General features: G+C 36.8%; 1 protein-coding gene across 1 annotated transcript in view; it reads left to right on the top strand.

The window, feature by feature from the left end:
- Positions 1-3,413: 3,413 nt before the first annotated feature.
- Positions 3,414-20,982, top strand: part of negr1 (neuronal growth regulator 1) — a 200,924-nt gene continuing 183,355 nt past the window's right edge. Inside the window, exon 1 of the mRNA XM_036520832.1 lies at positions 3,414-3,763. Within this exon, the coding sequence (XP_036376725.1) occupies positions 3,588-3,763 (176 nt within the window). The 5' untranslated portion in view covers positions 3,414-3,587. The remainder of the gene's footprint in view (positions 3,764-20,982) is intronic.

Raw genomic sequence — 20,982 nt, 5'->3', positions numbered from 1 at the left:
TAATACAATGGGCCCCAAGGAAAACCTGTGACCTCATGCTGCACAAAGTTGCAGAGTACACAGTTTAGTAAAACTCTGTTGTGGGTATTTTATATTCTGCGGGATGGTGCTGGGTTGATAATCAACAATAAGACAGGTACATTTAATTCTATTAAATTTATAAATATTTCAGCAAACAAGACTGAAGATATGCTGATAGTAAAGGAGAAAAGCACTGTTCATGCTTTAAATCAAAGTGCAGCACCTTAACAAATGAGGGTTACTTTTAATATCTCACAGAATTAGACACTTCAGTGAGATATCAAAATTATAAAAAAAGATATGAAACAGTTTGCTTGATTTCAAACGAGTTCCTCTTGTATTTTACTAAAAGTATGAGTTGTATTCCTCTTTGTGCACAGAGCTATAAAATTGTCCCACAATTTGAAATCATGAAATCGAGCCATGCTATCATTGGTTAAACATTACCTTAGTCAACATATTTTAAAAATACTTTTTTTAATTCTTTCATTTTCAAGGATCATTTCTTTGAAATAAATTAAAAGCAGCTTGAACTATACAGAATCACCTCTATCTTATTGCCAACTGTTAATTTCACTTGCATGCTGCACCAATACTTTCACCTTTTCTGCTTGTTAGAAAATGGTTTACAATATTGACTATGGAAATCTGAATAAATGTATCACTTTAAGTTCCTCTCAGTCCTCTACTCCTTATGATCTACATTTTCATAGCTAGAGATTATTTCATCTTTGGGCCAGGAAGGTCACTTGCAGTCTCATTACACAGACATTTGGATGTCATTAATTAACTACTGCCATTCATGAAACTTGCAAACCTTGTCAGAAATAAGCTGGTTGGATAATATGAAAACTGCCTTATTTTAAAACTTCATTACATTTTAAAACTCTGTTACTTATTGGAGATTTTAAAATGCAAATGTGTGTGTGTGTGTGTGTGTGTGTGTCTACATATGTACAGATATTTTAAAAACTCATAAAGGAGTTTCATTCTCAGAGGTTTCATTGGACAAGGCAAGGTGTGCCAGTGCTGTCATGTCTTCAGCTGCACATTTTTTGTTTTGAACCCATCTGTAAACTATAAAAAAAATACATGTGCCTGCTAATGCACTACATGTATTGATACATTTATATACAGTGCATTTTGCTAATAAAAATACTGGGACAAAACATTTCCATACTAATACTGTTCAAACTGCTTATAAGAATCAGTTTGGGTTAACTTAAAACATGTAATATAGTTTTTATTAGAGTCAAATGCTGCCTGGACTTCACTGTCTACATGCCAGTTGACATGTCAAGAATACTGAATATGGTTTCTACAGATGGAAGATGCTGTGGTACTGTGAGTCTTACTGATACCAATGAAATAAATGCAGCTGAGAAACTGGGCACTCAACACACTAAAGTGTCTAAGATTCTGTGATCAGCTAAGTAGGCATCACATCATGAAAGTGAAGAGTGCAGTGTATTGGATTACTTTTAAAGCAATTAAAGTTCTGTAATAAAATTCCTGTTCCATTTTTTTTTTTAACTTTTAAAATGTACTAACAGATTACAAGTGGACTAGGTGGAAGATGGAAAGAAAACACTCATTTTAGTTTTTGGAATGTACAATTATATCACCAAACTTTGTAGTTTCAGAAGCTAATGTAGTGTAAAAGTATGATGTGAATAATGTAAGAAGGTGCAAGTGTCACAGGTAAATGGCCCATACTTTAGCTTACTCCACATATAAGCAGTAATAGTTCAGAATATGCTGACAAAAAGCAAAGTGTTGAAACCCTTAAAGCAGATAGGGCACAATCCCATTTGATTTCACATACCTGGTTAAACATTATTTAAGCACCCTTCACAGTATAGCAAGCATTAACAATACATATCAATTTTACTTTGCTTTGTAGTTGCAACAACTTTCAATTTACTTGCTGAATTCATACAACACTCAATATCAGCTCTGCTGTGTTGTCTGTGGTGAGATCATGTGGCTGTCCTTTAGACAAAAAGGAAGTTGTTGTTTCCATGTTGATGAATACTCTTTAAATAGTAGCTAGCTGTTTAGACACTGTAGTGTGATTACATTACATTCCTTCATTTAGCAGATGCTCTTGCCCAGAGTGACTTACAAATAAGTACATCACAATGCTAAGTGTAGTTATCGCAAAGTATTACAAGAGGTCAGTAAGATACAAATTTAAGTGCTAGGCTAGTTTAGAGTTTTTCTTATTATGAAAATAGCAATAGGATAGATCCTATTGATCCTATCTATCGATAGGATAGATAGACATAGATAGGGAGGAAGGTAGGCTACAGATACAGCTTGGTTACTCACTACAATACTAGCTAACTAATTCCATTTGCTAAACGCAGTGAGAGGACATTCCTGATTCTGAGCACATCAGAAGAGAGCCAACTATTGACATTATCATCACAAGTCCAGTTAATTCTTTATTTATTTTTAAATACTGCATAACTTGCCTTCTATTGCCAGCTACTTTGTGTAGTTTCAACAGCAATGTTGAAATTCAGTCAGTAAAAGTAGGATTTTACCCCCCCCCCCCCCCCCCCCAAAGGCATGACAAACTGTAGTGTCTGAAATGTGCACTATATGTTACAATAATTCAATATAAAATTGTTTTGAAGTTTTTTTTTTTACAATTGTACAGTGACATTTGGTACATTAGGACTGACAATAGTGACTCCATACTCTATAATCCAGAATAAAACTTTTAATATCAGATATCTCATTTTCAAAGCTGTGATATATGTATATTACAGTAATGCACTGCAGCTGACAGCCACCAGCGTTAGACACCCACATTAATGTTCAACACAGAGCTTTGGAGTTCAGTTCAGTGATCCACAGTCATGACTACCATCATCACTTTTGACACCTTACTCTTGGGATCTTGTGATGTGTTTTGGCATTTTCTTTAAACAGTTTTCAGACTATTTGTTTATGTTCAGACAAGGAGCTTTCTATAAATTGAATCCCTATTAGCCTAAAATTTCCAGGACATGACAAGATTTATTAATAGGTTTTTTGGGGGTATTGGCAAAAAAAAAAAAAAAGTTAGAATATTAGAAATGGTACACTTAGCTCATTTAGAGTTCATGTGTCTCTGGCATAAGTAGAGTTAAGATTTGTCATGCTATCAGCCAGCAAACCAGCTATGTCTGGCACATAGCGTAGGGTTAGGATAATTCTGCCATCGATATTTTTAATTGCTCGTGTGTTGTTTTGTTGTATCAATACCTACCAGCTTTAACTGCTCCAACACCAACTACTGGGAACAGGTTGCCTGGGAAACGGCCGCATGGCAACAGGATCAGAGCCTGGGGGTTGTCTGCTGCTCGGTCTGCTCTCATTTTACATCACATTTCCTCACTAGATGGTGTGCAAGCCACTGGAGAGTAGACTTCTTGATACAGTGCCGCTCTGACAAAACAAACCTGGAAAACTCTCTGGAACGCCATTTCTTGAGGTTTTCAGGGAGGGAAGAGCCGGAATAAGAGCTTTGCGTGAAGGTGTTTGTTGCCGACAACAAGGAAAATATTGTAGCTGTGATGGACACAATGTTTGCGGTGCAGGATGCGTCCGTCTCCGGTCAGTGGTTTACCGCTATAATTCTAAGTCTCTGCTGCTTTCTGCCCTCCTGTTTGCCTGCTGGACAAACTGTGGACTATGCGTGGATGGGAATGGAAAATGTGGTCAGCAGACAAGGGGACACGGCTCTCCTCAGGTAGGAAAACAAACCAAACAACTTAACTAGTTAATGTCCTCTGCGGTCCCATACTGAAAAAGTACAACAGCGTGTGATACGCACATCACCCCTCTCGGAAGATATTGACGAAAGTACTGGTCGAAGGGACGGGAGACCGTTTTCTCCTTCACATCGTGTGAGAGAAATGCGTTTTACACATTTCCCCCCACACTCTATCCTTAAGTGGGTCATCTGGTGTACACTGAAATAAGCGGTACTGTCCTCGCTGCATTCTGTCAACCAACTAAATACTTTTTTTGCGTAGTTAACATTTCCACTTAGCGCTTTAAAATCCTGGCGTTGCAATAAGCTGGCGATGCTTTTTAGACATTGCATTTGGCTTCAGTTACCTTCTTGCATTAGTAATATGCACATACTTAATAAAAGTAGCTATTTTTAGAGACTGCTTAATGTTTTCTTAGTTAGCTACAGCCCTGTCGTCATCTATATTTAAACAGTCAGGCTCTGAGCGTGCACTGATTTGTCCGAAGCCCAATATAGACATATTTAGTTCATTTATTTTAACGAACAGTAACAAAGCTTTCTGTATTGAAATGCTGGGTTATATTCGTTTTATACAAGATGATGTTTGGTAAACTGAATAATCCTGTGATAAAGTTCTCTTCAAAGGAGTTGACGTATTTCAGCTCTGGCCAGGCTTAGCCTACACACCCGATTTACAGTCGGAGAAATGTATTTTTAAGAATACGATATATACTGTATTTCCTACGCCTTTCTCGCCTTTCCACTTGTACACTTTTCACTGCTGTGCAATCATTTCAGGTGTTGTTAAAATGGAGTTAGGGCTAAAGAGGATAAAAAAAAAATGATGCATGCAAGGAAGGGTGAGAGAATCAGCGGCTGAGGTAAGACAACTCTGTCTCGCTGATGTTGGTGGGGCATGGTCAGAATGTGACAAATAGACTGACAACACTTTCACAAATCTATATATATATATATATATATATATATATATATATGGGTGTGTGTGTGTGTATAAAATATATAATTTTTGTGGGCAGTATAATCAGTATAATTTGTGTTTATGGTCATAATAATGAGGTTATATGTAGTGGAATAATTTATAGCTATATGCATTAACAGCAATGGATTTTCCCTGCTGAATGTTGACCCACCACATCATGTTAGTGATGTTCTATAAGGACGTTTTGGCACTGTAATTGCATGTAGGGGTGCCTTAATGACGTGTAGCATTTTAACACTCTCATATAGGTAGTTATCAGACAGAAGAATGGTAGATAGTAAATTATACTGAAGTCAATAATGCATTTGTCATACATACAAGGAGCTGAACTATGGAGACAGTCAGAAAAGTATTTTAACACATTCATGTACATGTGTCATGACAGAGGGTGGCTCTACGGTAATTGCTGGGAGGGGATACGATCAGGATTTCACTACAGGGGTAGATCATTTGAATATGAAGCCACCAGTGTGATAAAGAATTAAGAATTATGAACAAGTTGGTGAGTAAGGGAGGGGACTCATCTGAAGGCTTAAAAAAAGCTGAATCTCCTCTGGTTCTCATTTTCATCCTGCTGGTTGCAGTGATGAGATCTGTTTTATTGTGTCATTAATAGTTTATGGGGCTGCTCAAAATTACCGTAGCAACAGCGATGAGGAACACACTCTTATTTGCCATATTGCTTGTATGCCCAAAGGCTATTGTGTCACATTGCCGTATGCTTCAGATGATGTCTAAAAAGAAGTTTAATTCTCTGGTGTCAACCTGGATTGTATTTGATGAGTGTTGGACGCATTATTTGAACACCAGTGGGTTATGCATTTGAAGCTTATCTTGTATTCTGTGGTGTGAAGCAACTTATTATACAAGTACACCCCCTGGAAAAGACATCAGCCAATGGGCCATATTAATGTCACTACCTCAACCTTTTCTCCATAGTACAGAGTATCAAGTATAGAGGCAGGAAGTACCTTGGGTAAAATCTTTGATGTGTCCTGAGTGGAGAGGTAAATCTAACTATACGACCACCAGAGTAGTTTCAGTATGTTTTCTTTCTCATAAAACAGCAGTGTTCCTTGTTAAATCGTTCAGTGTTTCGTTATTATTTGATTCTGCTGAAGTCTTTTGCCCTGTTTTATACTGAAAAGCCCTGTAAACTGCTGTAGCTCTCTCAGCATTCAATATGATTACAATCTTTGGTTATAACTACTTGGCTGAATACAAGTGAGAGGACTGGTTATATCAGGCTGAATAAGATTAAGAAGACTGGTTATAACTGTGAGGACAAATGTGAGAGGACTGAATGTGAGAGCATGTGTGAGAGGACTGGTCTCACATTTAGAAAAAAATGCATCTTCACAAAAACACCATTTCTGCACCTCTGTGCCCCAAGGAATGCACAGAGGTGCCAAAATGTTGATTTCACTGTGATGTATTTTTTTCTAAATAAGGATAGATAAATGGAGTGCAGCATTTACCCTCCAAATAATGTTGCCTTTCATTTTCCCCGTTATTTCCTTTGGCAGTACACTTGATGTTCATGTCGCAGAGTCCAAAGCCTTGAAAAGATGATTTATGGGGAGAAATGGGTTCCTTCTTGGCCCTTGTTTTAAAATCTTGTCTTTCAAATCTGTCATCATATAAAAAATGAAAAATCTGCCACCAGAGATGGCAGGGAGGCAATCTTTTCATTGCTGTTTGAAGGTAAAACACACAAGACAAAACTTCTGTAGTTGTGACAACCCCAGAGGCCAGCAATTAGCCACGTCTGTCACTTGGATTATGAAGATGCTGACTTAGATGGTCACCCTGCTCTCTGTTAATTTTTTCATCCTCCCCACAATCCTTAACGTGGCATTGCGTGTGGTTTTGTTCTTTCTGATACAGCTGATTATGCCCTTCAACAGGTCAGAATCAATTAGATGGTTAATAGGGAGCAAAATGAATAGTTAGCATGTGGATCATATTGCTTTTAATATATATTTTTAATGATGTAACAATTAGCTTTCTTTCTAAAGTCCTTTTCACAGTTAAAAAATGCCTTGCAAACTAAATGTGTTGAGGTGTGGCACACTGGATGGCTAGATGAAAGCTGGGGTTTGGCACACTGGATAAAAGCTGAAAATGCATCTATTCAGAATACATCTGGGCTCCCTGTACTCTGATACCTTCCTCTCCTGACATTAATACATGCTAGTAGCTAGGAGAGGAAACACATTGCAATATAAGTGCAGAAGGTAAAAGCTTGGTTGCTCCTCAAGCTTTTGAAGTGACTTTAGCTCACTTATAAATACATTGTGATGATACAAAATTGTGGAGTTTAAAGTTGTATGGTTTAAGTTTAAAGTTGTACAGTAATAGGTTGTGGTTGAAGTTTACGGTTGTACAATAATAGTTTATAGTTGTACCAGTGTTCCCCCTGGGATTTTTTTCAGCAGCGGGGGGGAAAGGTTTTGTTGTACCTGGGTGGTGCGCGCACATAGTACGCCGGTGGTTGGAGTGAATATCAATAGGTAATTAAAAAATATGAAATAAAGAGACACTTGACTGCAAAACAAACTTTAGAACATATTTATTGGCATCTATGTATTCACACATAATGCCTCCTGGACCCACTACTTACAGAGGGCACTATATATTAGCCTCAGTGGCAAAGTTTGCAGCCTGGCTGAGAGCACTTAATTTTTCTTGGTTATTTAAAGAAGAACTCTAAGGCTCTGTCATAGGGAAATTCGCCCAGAGGTGTCCTGTTGATGCTCACGAGAGGGAGTGCTGTTATACTGTAATATCAGCACGACTGTGATTCGGTCGAAGATCATCACAGTCGTGCTGATATACAGTATAACAGCACGACCTCGAGTGCAATATTGCTTTTATACAACAGTTCTACAAACAAGGCTGTTTTATCAAGTAATGATAATTTGAGACAAAAAATGTGTTTTTTGTCATTTATTCAGCTCCTCTGACAAAAATAGTTCCTTCAGGATTACATTTACACATTGTCAAGCAGCACATGATCAGTTTCTTGACTGCAGGTTAGTTAGCTAGCTACCTGCTTTTTGTCATACACGAAAAGGCTAGCTAGCTACTTTCTTTCATACCCAACAGCAGGCTCGCCATCTACTTTTTATCATACACGTAGCTATACAGTAGGCAGGCAAGCCATTTTTAATCATAGCCTACTACAGGCTAGTGAGCTACTTTTTAGCATACATGGACAGGCTAGCTATACGGTAGGCTTGCTAGCTAGCTATTGTTTATCATACCCAACTGCAGGCTAGCTAGGTTCTTTTTTATCATGCACGGAAACGTATCCACATTTGCACTGTCAGTAAATGCAAATTAAGTTCGCATTGGTTTAAGCAATGATTGCATCAGAACATCTGTAAAGCGAAGTGTATAGTAAAATGGCCCATTGATGTTATACTCTATTATCAGCACTCTTTGGAATGCTCTTGTCCGATCAAATTACTCGACCGGAACTATCTGTTGTATAATTCAAATTAAAAGCCCTCTGCAGGCTCGTGTAATTGCGACTTAATGACATTTCATAAAATGAAGCAATAAGGGCAGCTGTTGCAAAATTTATATAACAGAAACATGGTGTATACCCTTTGACAGCACATAATCCCATTTTGGCAGTGTTTCCCACAATGGCACTACATGTCAAAGATGACACTATTTTTTTAGTATCTGCACAACTGATTACCTAACCCCACTGCATGCATGCTTTTAAGTTGCTCTGGATAAGAGCATCTACTAAATGACTAAATGTACATGTTGCAAGTACAAATAGAGGGTGACCCTGCTCTTTAAATAACAAGCAATGATGTTATGTGTTTGAAAACAATAAGATAGACCAAGACTTCTTCTGCTTAAGACTCCTCACAAAAATCACTCCTGTTCACCAGGTGACAGGAGGAATCAGTTGGGTATTGAGACCAAACATTCCCTTGAGTTTCTTGCCCTCATTTAACCAGAAGAATGATCATTGTTGTTGATTATTAAAGCATTGCACATTTTACTCATCTAATCAAGGAAAGATTATGAAAAATGTAAACAGCCTACAGATTCCTGATCTGTACATCAGATGCAATGAAGTGAATCCATTTTCCTTTGGTAGCCATTAGGCATCATTGGCTAAAAAGCCCCCTTTCATGAATTAAATCATTTGTTCAATTGCTTTGGTGAATTTCATGTGTCTTCATGCAGGCCCCACCCTAGAATGTGACAGAAACACTCTACAATTTGATTATAACAAAACTTTCCTCTGGAATTGTCTTCAGGTCATGTGCCAGTATTTTACAACTGAGTAAAATAATATTGATATATTATAATATTGGCCTATGTAACGATAACACTGTGAAGGCTTAGAGTCATCCACGAGCAGTCTTGTGAGTAAATAGCAAACATTATGATTCAGCATGAAAGTGAGGTGATATGATACATTACAGTGTCATTGTTAGATAGTCATCATTGTTAGTATTATTTTCCTCAATTTAACAATCTCTCTCTCTCTCTCTCTCTCTCTCTCTCTGTCATTACATAAGTCAAGTTTCCAAATTCTTAGTAACAGAAGTCAGATTATTGTGTATGCAAGCACCAAGCCAATGTGTGGAAATGGATGTTACTTACTGTCTTTCATCTTAGTTTGAGTTGTTTTGCTTTGTATTCTATGACTTGAATATTTTGTTCCTGCATGTTTTTGTTCTGTCTTGAAGTATTGTAGTAATGTTCATTTGAGAAAAAGAAACACAGTTGTCTCACATTTCAGTGTTTGACAACTGATGTCAAACTCTGAATGAAAGTTATGATAAAATATGGATTTTACTAGATAGTTGTGTGTTTACTGAATGTTTAGGAATGTTTACTGTGTTTGGTTTACAAAAATACATTAATATTTATTCATTTTACATAAAATTAAAACATTGCCAAGTAGGTGCTATCCACATTAATGTGTGTGTTGTGTGTCTGTGTTTGTGTTTGTTAGCCTGTGTTAGTGTGTTTACTTTTTAACACTTTCCTAATCTGTAGCTTCAATCTGTAATTCCAACATCCTCTCCCATTCTCTGAGATAATCTTTCACTTACAGACTATCTCTTCCATATCTTGATTTTCACATCTGAAATCTCAACCCTTCTGTTAAAGTATGTACAATAGCTTCCTATTGGTGGAATGAACTTCCTGCCAACATATGAACTGCCCAGTGTCAATCTTTTCTTGTCCTCAGGCACACTTCTTCAAATAATCATTTGTTTTCTTTTCCCAGCTCTGTAATACTTCCACTAACCCTGCTGATACCTTTAATTTCTTTCTGGATGTATGCAATTATCCATGATTTTAGACTTACCATTTAGTATATAATTTAGGTTTAACATGAACTGTTTTAATTTGCTTGCTTATTGTTATTCCATTTCAATGTTTATATCTTAATCATATTCAAATGAAGAATTTTATTCGAGATTGTATTTCATACTGTTTTGTTTCCAGTTGCACTATATTCTCATTATAACGATTTTGATTTCAGAGTGCCATGCTGGTCATTAAAATGGTTCAACTGCAACAAGAATTCACTTGAAATATTTGTCTGTAATCTGAGTTTTACAAATTGAGTGAATTAAAAAGGGGTCAGGAAATAAATGGGGCAAAGTCATACTCATGTAATTCCCAAGTTAGGACATAGGAGTCCCGAGTCAAGTCCTGAACAACAATGATAAAATTTCAAGTTAAGTCCCAAGTTAGAATGATAAGGTCAAGTCATGAGTCACCAGTCTGGAGACTCTAGTCTAGGGTCTCAATACTATACAGTATTGGCCCACCAGTTATTCTGCAATTGTTCATCTTCAAGTCTATTTTATGTTTGTACAATTTGGTCATTAACAGGATCATATAACTGTCCTTTTCATGTTAGCAATATTCATTTTTGTACTAAAACCACCTTAAACTTTTGTCACAACACAAGATATTGAACTACAAGCAATATTGTGGCTATTAGCCATGTCACCCGGAGGGCCATTTTCCATATTTGAAGGGGTTTTTTTTTTGATGAATACGACTGTGGAAGATGTCATATCGTATTTGTTTTCAACATCAAAACACATTTTACTAACATGTGTGACTGGATCTGATCCTCAGAATGCTTCATTCTCAACAAAAGCAGAGAGAGAGAGTCGTCTACGTCCATTACAGTGGTACATTTTTTCCCCTAATCAGTGCATGCATTTCTTCCACCTACCCTTTCTGTGTTTTTTTTTTCTGTAGATATTCTATGATGCAGATGTCTTGGCTTTAGCAAGCTTGGGGAATGCTTAGGGGAGTGAGGCTGTTGATATTCCAAACTTGTAACCTACACTTTGTATCTGAATTCATGTTGGTTTCTGGGTGAGAAATGGGTGACTTGGTAATTCCTTTATATCATCAGAATGGATTAAATACCCTTTCATTGATAGTCAACACACACAAGAACCTAATTTGAAAATAGAATTGAGTTTCCTTTGCTGTATAATATAGTTGTGACTAACCAACTAATTAGCTAATATGCTGACTGGCTAACTGAAACATACTAAAACAAAGCCACTAACAAAATACATCAATCTATTGAGCACAGTAACATCACTCTACTTTTCTGCAAGCATTCAAGCACAGAATGTGTCATGCTGGCATCAGTGATTGCAACAGATGAGGGAAAGATACTCGCATGCAAGTCCAAGTCCAATGACTTGAGTCCACATGAGGATGCTGAAGAGGTAGAAGACAACACATGTGATCTTGATTTTCATTCCATCTGTCCCACAATACATTATTCAAGCAGACCATGAAGGAAGATAGTGTCTGCAACTGTCTATTTCTACCTTGACAAGCGGCTCTCCACAATGCATTACAGTTTATGAATTATATCAGATCTTAGTAATGGGTTATAAAAGCAAACAAAATAAACACATTTTTGTAATGTGTTGCTTCTGATACTGTGCTAAGTTTAAAGAAAACTAAATTATATTTCTGAAGACAACCAATCAAACCCTCAAGCTAACTCAATACAGTAGTTTGCTAGCTACATTCTGTGATCAATGCAGTGGTATTTTGTGAAATTCTTTGCAGGTGTATCACTTGTAACATAATGACATCATATACTATTGTGAACTGGTGAGTAAGTGGTTATTACTGGTGCAAGGTGCTCCTTTTGGCACTTTACATATTATAACTAGTTACTGTAATATTGCAAACCTGTAATTGCTATAGAGGACTGCTCAAGTATACTATTATAACACTCCTACTTTTAATGTCACTGCCCTGTCTAGCTCTATGATTTATGCTAAATGTACTCTCGCATGCAGACAAAATGAAAGAAGAGCTTGATATGTTCTAACATATCAAAAGAGCTTTATTTCCTTTCTTTTCATAGATGAAATACAAAATGAATGACATCATGCTGGCATTGATACACCAGTTCTCCACAATGGCATCCAAACCATTTGACAGCCAGAATAATTGCTGATTGTAGCAGCATCATAGAAATGCCAAGTGTTTCATACCATTGCCTGATATTCATTCAATACACTATTCATCTGCAATAATTGAAATTGTTGCATTTGAATATAAAATGAGAAGGTTGGAATAATGTTAGGACAGTAACCTTTGGAGGTTTCTCTCTAACCCCTTGACACATCATCCACAACCATCAGTCCAGCAGGTCAGTATATCTTGGAAATAACAAAATATTTCATATATCAAGGTGGCTGTGCTGGTTGTCTTAAAAAAGCAGACTCTTGAATTGATTTTCTCTGAGTCATGAAGTCATCAATTAGATGAAGTTATGTTTTAGGAATATAATATTTTTGCAGCCTGATTTACCTCCCTGTTGGTTTTTTTTTTTTTTTTGGATAAGACTCCTTGATTTCCACCACTGTCCTGTTCAAAACATTTGCTGATAAAATAAGTTTTAGAAAAGTGGTTTGGCTTAAGAAACTTTTGTGGTATTTTGTGATATTTCAACCAAATGAATCAAAATGGATGGCAACATTTTGAGTAAATAGGCTTCTTCTAGTGATAATGTTCAGGCAGTCTATCAATTCATGGTGAAATGTCTGTTTTGGCAGCCTAATAATACTCAAGTGAAAACTGTTCTCTAACAGTAAGAATGTTTCTTACTTCCCAGCCAACATTTGAGACTAAAATAGAACATATGGCTTATAAAATACACAAATACAGTTGCATGAGCAATACAACTGTAAATTATTAAACTAAGGGTTTAATGTACTGACTTATGAAATGTACATATGGCATCTGACTTAATAATTTCTTCAAAGAATATCACAAAAGGAAATAATCTGTCAGGTAGGTTGTTGTCTTCCTCTTTTGGGAACCAAGTAGGTATCTCAAGGGAACAGTATGCCCTGTCATCTACCCTCGTCTGACATCTTGGAGCTATCAGGATCCAGACATTTGATGGGTGGAAACCTGCTTCCTGGTAGCCAGAAAAGATCCAGGGCCCCACCTCATTCTGTCACTGCTGATAAATTGGTGCATTCCCATTGCATGCTGTTGCCACTGAGGATTAACGGGATTAGTGTCTACATCAAAACATTCATGTACTCTTATTTAATGGTCTAGCCTCCTTTTTTGTGCATTTAGACAGATCACAGAAAGAGTGGCGATACACTGGCTCACACCCTCCTTGCACCCAGCCAAGCATCCAGCCTTGGCATTTCTTTCATGCCTCCACTGCATTTCTCTTTGCCAGTATAGGAATGGCAAGTGTTCCATTGTGGAATGGTGCTGTGAGGATGAATCCATGGATCTCACAAGTCAGAGGATATTGAGTATATTACATGAATATTAAATAGAATAATAATTTTGTGATTTACATGTGTTATAGTGTTGATTGTGAAATGAAAAATGAGTTTTGTTACTAATGTAACGTAATGAGAGCTGCAGCGGGTTGGGGTTGGGGTTGGTTGAGGGGGGGGGGTCGCGGTTCCGGAAGACGGAACCACAACACGAGACCGTGGGCGTTTGTATTGCGGTTTCAGTTTCAGAACCGTTACACCCCTAATATTTACATTAATAACATTAATAGGTCACCTTTTTGATTAAGTATTGTTTTGGCATCTCATATTTTAAAATGCTCAAACTTTACTTGTCACTGACAAAAGTGAAACATGACCAGGGAGGTTAAAGGTTGTTTTAGGTATCCTGAATAAATATGTCAAAAATAGACTAGTATGAAATAAAGGTGGAAGGTGGATGGACCAGTCCATCATTCTTGTTTACCTCATAACTCGCATAACTGCCTTGAAGAACAATGGGAAAACAGATGTAGGACAGCAGATGCATATACAGTACTGTAGTCTAGAATGGAAAGTTATGGTATATTTCTTAATTGGCACTGAATACGAATCCCATGAACTCTAGAAAACCCAAATTAGAGCTAACCTCATTTTCATTGTATTAATATTTGCTTTTACTTGAATGCTTTCCTGTCAGGTGTTAATTTTGACATTTAGATGACTTTGTCAGCTCTCCACTTGACAGGAAAGTCAGATTAAAATGTACTGCATTTGTACTGTCACGGTTAAGAATAAACTTTACATAACTGTAAAACTATAACAGTCAAATAACAAAACACTCACAATTATTTTTTTTTCAAGGACAGTTATCCTTGTCAGATTACCCCTTTATTCAGGGGTAATCTGACAAGGATGTCCATTAGCAATACCCCCCAACCCAACAAAGTTTACTGTATTAGTAAAATGCGACAAACTAACTGAATCAATGTTATTATACAAGAGAGATATTTCTTAAAAATTTGGGCTATAATATATTTATTATTATTGTCAGCCATCACTGAAAAAAAAATACATACCAACATGTCAGCCCACAAATGCATCTTGTAAGAACCCAGGAAAGCTTTAACAAGAAGGAACTCACTTCCTGGAGGATGTTGTAACATATTCCTAAAACATAATGAAGAAGCAGAAGTATAGATAGGATGTATCATTTCTTAATATTTTTCAAATACAATCCAACTAAAGATTTGGTTGAGTACTTATGAGCCGAGGTTCAAGCAGTATCTGAATATACATAGCCCTCCAGCAAGCGGGTTATCATTTGCAAATTCAATTCATTACCTGAAAATACATCATGATCAATCATACCTTTGTGGCGCATTACCAGTGTGGGCCCATCTCCCATTTATTGTGGGTAACACAATTACCTGTACACATAAATACACTGTATGTACCTAAAAATGCAGGACAACATAATAGACAACATTATTCAATGAAATACTTTGACTAAACAGAAGCCATAGATGTCATCTGAATCTAACACTGACCTCAAAATTAAGCAAGCTTCATATACCCATGAAGGTCCACATGTATCATCAATATACCATTGGAACCCCAACTTAACTTACCTTATTGTCTTTATTCAAAGCAGTAAACAGACACATTGCTGATGCATTAAGCAACAACACATTAAGGAGGCTTTGTAACAACGGTCATTTCCAGCAAGGAACAATTGCTAATTTTCCATTACCCCAGTATCTCCTCCCACGCAATGGCTCCAGAATCCATAATTTCCAACCAGTTTTGGGAAAAATAAAACAGTAAAATTAAAATGAAGGACTTTTGTAAAGAACGGCAGACTTAGTGAAATAGCACTACCAACCTTCAGCACCATTTCCCTACAGTGCAATTACAGTACTCAGCTAAATGGACAAACCCTAGTCAATCCCACTAATGGTTAGATGTAAAATAAATTTGATTTTAATTAAATCTCCATTAATGACTGTCCAGTCACAGACCAACAACTACAACAACCACCACCAAAATAATAAAGCACAAATGTCTTAAACCTGGCTAAAACTGAGAGCATGGTAGAATTCTACAATTCTCTTGCAGTCTCACCTCAATTAGGTGATCGAACTATTGACTAGATTCATTTTCTGAAAAATTAACAATAATTTCAAGTCAAAGCTAGTGTCAAACTAAGAACCAGACAGTCAGGATTGTTGTTAATCTTCATAAATGTTCTCCTGTTTTCACTTGTGTACAAAAATGTGTTGCATTCAGACAGAACCCGAGCAATACTATAAGCTTCTTTTGATAATGTCAAAAGAAAATTAAATTGTGGTCTTTTGTACCACAGTACCATAATATAAACTGTGGCTGGGTGGGCTACAAATCCAGACCAGGTTTAAACCCCTCCTTTTCTTCACACAGCAATTGTTTATTATTACACCAAGAAGCTTAGATGTACCCTGGACGACTGACAGGACAAAGAAAAAACTTCTGAGACTTTAGTCCTTTTTTGGGAACTCCCATGTGAATTTTCAGTATAAGAGCATATGTGTCTGATGTTCTCACTACTAACCTTTAAGCAAAGCACTGCAAACAGAAAAATATGAGTTATATTTACATTAGAACAACAACAGCTTTGAAATCAGTCCAAAAGTATGGGGAAGGAGAAAGGAGGTGGTCCTAAAATTCATTTCACTCAAAACCTGGCTTTGTATATTTATTTGTAGTCATTTCCCCTTACAGTAATTCCCCATGGACACTCAAATGACATAACTCCTTCTCTGTAGGACTTCTCAAGGCGTCTGTGATAACCTTGTGTTCTGTCTTATCTACAGATTTACTTGACTATAGGTTTACAAGTGTTAAAACTGATTTTAAAAGTGTTTTACTCTTACTACTGAGATAAAGATTTCTGGTTCATATCAGTGTAAGCTTGAATGAGTTCCCTGTTATCTTTTTCCCCATATGGAGGCATTCTTTAGGTAAAAAAAAAATGTATCCAGGAAAAAAAAGAACAAAACACTTTATGGATTATGGACTCGAGCACAGGAACAAATATCCCTCTTTGAGTACCTTAATGATATATTTCTTTGTATGTTTGACAAATGGTCATGTACAGGCATGAAAAAAGACATGCTGAATATGTATCATGCAATGTCTACATACATACTGAATATGGTATACTCTGGTCTCTTTACTTTTGGACCAAGAATGATTCTCCATTGGAAACAGGATCTGCACTGCACAAACATCTTTCAAATCTCTATGCATAGCGAGTATGACTTAAAGAGTACAATAATATTTTAGCAGGGGGAAAAAAACCTAGTGGGCCAAGATTTTATGAATATATGCTTAATTGTATATAGAAATATGTCCTAATGGGACATTGTATGGTTACTTGTTTATATTTTGTGATGGATCTCAAATTGAGGAACCAGAAGTGAGAATGATGAAACTTTTCCAATTCATACTAAGCCTCTGTATCCCTACTATATCCCTAATAAATTGAACACCAGTTTATAAAAGGGAGCGTTCCATTTTTGCAAGGCTGAGAGAACTGCACATTGGTGTACAAGAGCTTGCATACAATAGTGCCCTCTACCCAAATTACCTTGTATTACCTCAGTTGTCAATAGGCATTCGAGGGACTTGCCAACTTGTGACTTGGGTCCCCAAGGCATGACGAGAAAACCCGCATAAATACCACATGAGAACATTTTGACAGGCTCTGTGACAGAAGAGCTTTTACAGCTACCATTGGGAAATATGCAGATTACTAACTATATGTCTCTCAAACATGTTGCTTTGATTGCCACTCAACATAATACCTGTAGGTGTTCCCTGCATCTCCACTACTAATGTGCCAAGTTGCTTGCAAAATCAAATTAACCAGCAGCAATCAATGAGTCACTGCTAGAACAGAGGTGCACATAAACTGAAGTAGTACTTGCTGAGGATCTTTTGAAAAAATTTGATGCTTGTCAACACTGGTGGCAGAAGTCAAAAATCACAATTCAGCAAAGATTTTTGTTGTCATGTGGCGGGTACCCAAGTCTTGAAACTACTTCTTTTTGGAGATCATTGGTATTGTTATGGTGTGAAACAACCAGGTATACAAATGTACCTTCCTTCATGTCTCATCACAAAGAGGATTATACCTGTTTGGGATCTGTACTTTCTCTTGCAAAATCCTGGCAGTCAAAACTCAGGCATTATGAATTAACTGTCCCATCTTCTGTGCCTTGTCCCAACCTCTCTGATCCAGGAGATATTACGGAGCCTGTTCTCGCTGACTGTTAAAATCTGAAGGCCAGGAATGTAAATTAATATGGCTCTTTGTATTCACAATATAACTGTACGTGATGGGGGTGATGAATGATTATGCAGACTCTGCAACCTCTGTCTGGGAAACTCAGCTCCTGTCATTACCTTTGATAATTGCAACAGCCCACCCAAAAAGAACTGAGGTCTCTGCAGTTGAAGTTGATGGTGCTCTGCTGTTTTGAATGCAGCCCTGCTGAGAGGGGTGTGCTTGGGGCTGGTGGGTCTGTTGCTCCCATCCAATCATGCAAACATAAAAACAAACACTAGCTTGTCCTCTGACACACTCTCAATGATACTCTGACTGTTCAGTGTTGATGGTAAATGCAACCTTTTTGTAAGTGGGTAACTAGGCTTTAACCATGTGGGCAGAATGAATGATAAGTGCCCTTACAAACAGTTCTTTGATTTAGCCATGATTACTTTCTATAAAGACAAGTGATTATAGTCCTTACAGTTTAACATAACTGCAAATTAATGTAAAGTGAACACTGTTCGAGGAAACTTTATTTTGGAAATAAAAGAAGCACTGCATTCACAGCGGTGTTCAATTCTTTTGGATCTATTACATGATTATCATTATGAATATACTCTGTGTGTGTGTGTGTGTGTGTGTGTGTGTGTGTGCGTGTGTGTGCGCGCGCGTGTGCAGGGGTATTAAGCACCCTGCAGAACTGTGCAACAATATCCACATAATTATAGAATTTCTACGGGAATGAGCTCAAAGTATTCCACAGAGTATTTCTGAGAGAAGGCATACAGTTCAAGATGCTATCTGACAGCAAATAATTATAGCAGCAAGAATGGGTCAACAACTCCATTGCAAATATACCCAAAGCTTTTAAAACTTCAGTAGATTCAGTAAAGGTAATTCATGAGAAAAGTATTATGAGTCTGCTGGGGTTTTTTTTTCACTTTTGGTGTGATGATTCATAATCAATGTTTTCTGGCATCCTGTCAAAATCACTTTTGTGAGCATAAAAAAATGTTGGATATCATCATTTTACGACATATTGGAATACCTAATAGATTAAAACTTTAGATAGCGTAAGAATGAAAATATGTGCAGACCTGCCAACATTGACAAACCTTACTGAGTAACCACTCCACAGGTCAAGACTGTAACCTACTTCATGTGTGATACACAAATAATTTTAGTATGTACAAATAAAGAAACGATCTCTGTTATTATATGGGCCTGTTTATTGTATGTAATTATATAATATTTTTTCCCAGCAAACTAAATGTTTTACTTTTACTTCTGCTTACTTCTTTATCTTCATTTTCTTCTATGTCTTCTCCTCCGCCTTTATTTTCCTGTGGCATTACCTCTTTGCTCTGGTGTCCCTAATTATGCCTCTCACTATTGATCCTCTTGTATTCAGATCGATTGTCAAGGGCAAAACATACATGGAGCCACTAGGCCTCCAAATATTTTCACTTATACAACAGATAAATATGTACACATCATACTATTTCAGTCAATAAGAACATGTTTAAAAATAAATAAAAGATAGATGGTCTCCATCTTTGCTTTAGCTAGCTTGCTAATGAACTACAGTGAAATGTAGTAACACTTAAAGACTAATATAGCTGTATGACCTCATTGGAAACAACACATTTACTATAATTATTTGTTTAAAAAATTCTATGTATGTTGACTGATGATGCCTAACAAGGTTAGAATGCAGGTATTAACTTGTGCCCAGCTGCAATCTGTCCTCTCTGTGTTAAAAATAGGCTCAAGCTTGACAACTACCTGGTTAGCCAGCTAACTTTCTAATGTTCTGTTTGTATGTATGTTTGAGAACATTGTTTTGCATAATGGCTTAATTGTTATATCAACTACTTTAATTACAGATGTATTTTAACAGGTAATTTTACTGACAACTGCTTTTTACATGTGAGGAACTTTGTCGTTCCACTTTCGTTGTCATAAACTCAGTAATTCTTAAGGTTTGTTCATCCGTGAGGACAGAACATGTTTTTACCACTGCAAATGCATTTGAAATGGGAAAGATCTTCCCATCATTCAATTGCTAGCATCCCAATAGGCTAAGCCAAACTGACACGTGACTCCTCTCAGGTGTAGCCTTTAATCAATAAATCACCCTCTCCTTGTTTAACAAAAATTGCCAATACCATGGCACTGTTGCAGAATGACATCCAACACAGCAGCTTGCATGCTCAACATATCCTTAAGCCTCAGTTACTAGCAAACCTTCCTGTCATGCATTCATAAATAGGATTTGCAGTGCCTGAAGTTAAGCCTTAACTAAGCAAGTGCATGCAAAGCAGTGTTGATTGATACATTTCTAGCAGGTCATGTTCTGTGAGTGAATATATCATTCTTTAATATAAGACTGTTATCCTAATGCATCTTACTCTTAACACCTGTTGGTTACGTTTAGAATACCACATACACATTAAATGCTGGATGAGTAATGCAACTGAGAAATAAGCTTAGGATTTATAATGTCAGGACATACTCAATGCTTTCAGCATACAAAACAGCCTTAAACTGAAATTATTTGAACATTTGCACATATCCTAACTACTAGAGCTCAGGTTGCTGTATGCATTATTTCTGCTTGAGCTACAGAACAAATGCTTGACAAAGGAAAGAGAACAAAATTTGTCTTGTACCAATAGTACATTATTTGAAGCACATTATAATGTGTTAACAGTATTTGATACAATCTAGTTCAAGCTCTACAGCAGCAATGTCGTGTAGAGCAAAAAACAATAATTAAGTGGTCCTTATCAGATATCATTAGTCTGTAGTGTTGGTTTTATTCAGACCTTCATTTTAATCAGGCTGCAGTTTTACATTTTGGGCAGAACTATATTGTGGCTATAATTAATGGCTTGAAGAAATGATTCATAGATGAGTAGAACTGGTGATCAAACCGCTTCAGAAAAACATGGAAAACCCACATTGGAAATACATATTTGTTTTAAGAGAATGAAGGATAACATCTAAATTAAGCCTATCTCTCCAAAAACCTGTGATAATGAACCAAACCAAGTTCAGAAAGTAGAGGGGTAGGTATTAATTAAGACAGTGCCACTTTGACTTCAATTTATTGTCT

Source organism: Megalops cyprinoides, chromosome 2 (genome assembly GCF_013368585.1).
Source record: "Megalops cyprinoides isolate fMegCyp1 chromosome 2, fMegCyp1.pri, whole genome shotgun sequence".
NCBI classification, from domain to species: domain Eukaryota; kingdom Metazoa; phylum Chordata; class Actinopteri; order Elopiformes; family Megalopidae; genus Megalops; species Megalops cyprinoides.
This window is presented reverse-complemented; position numbering and strand designations above follow the sequence as displayed.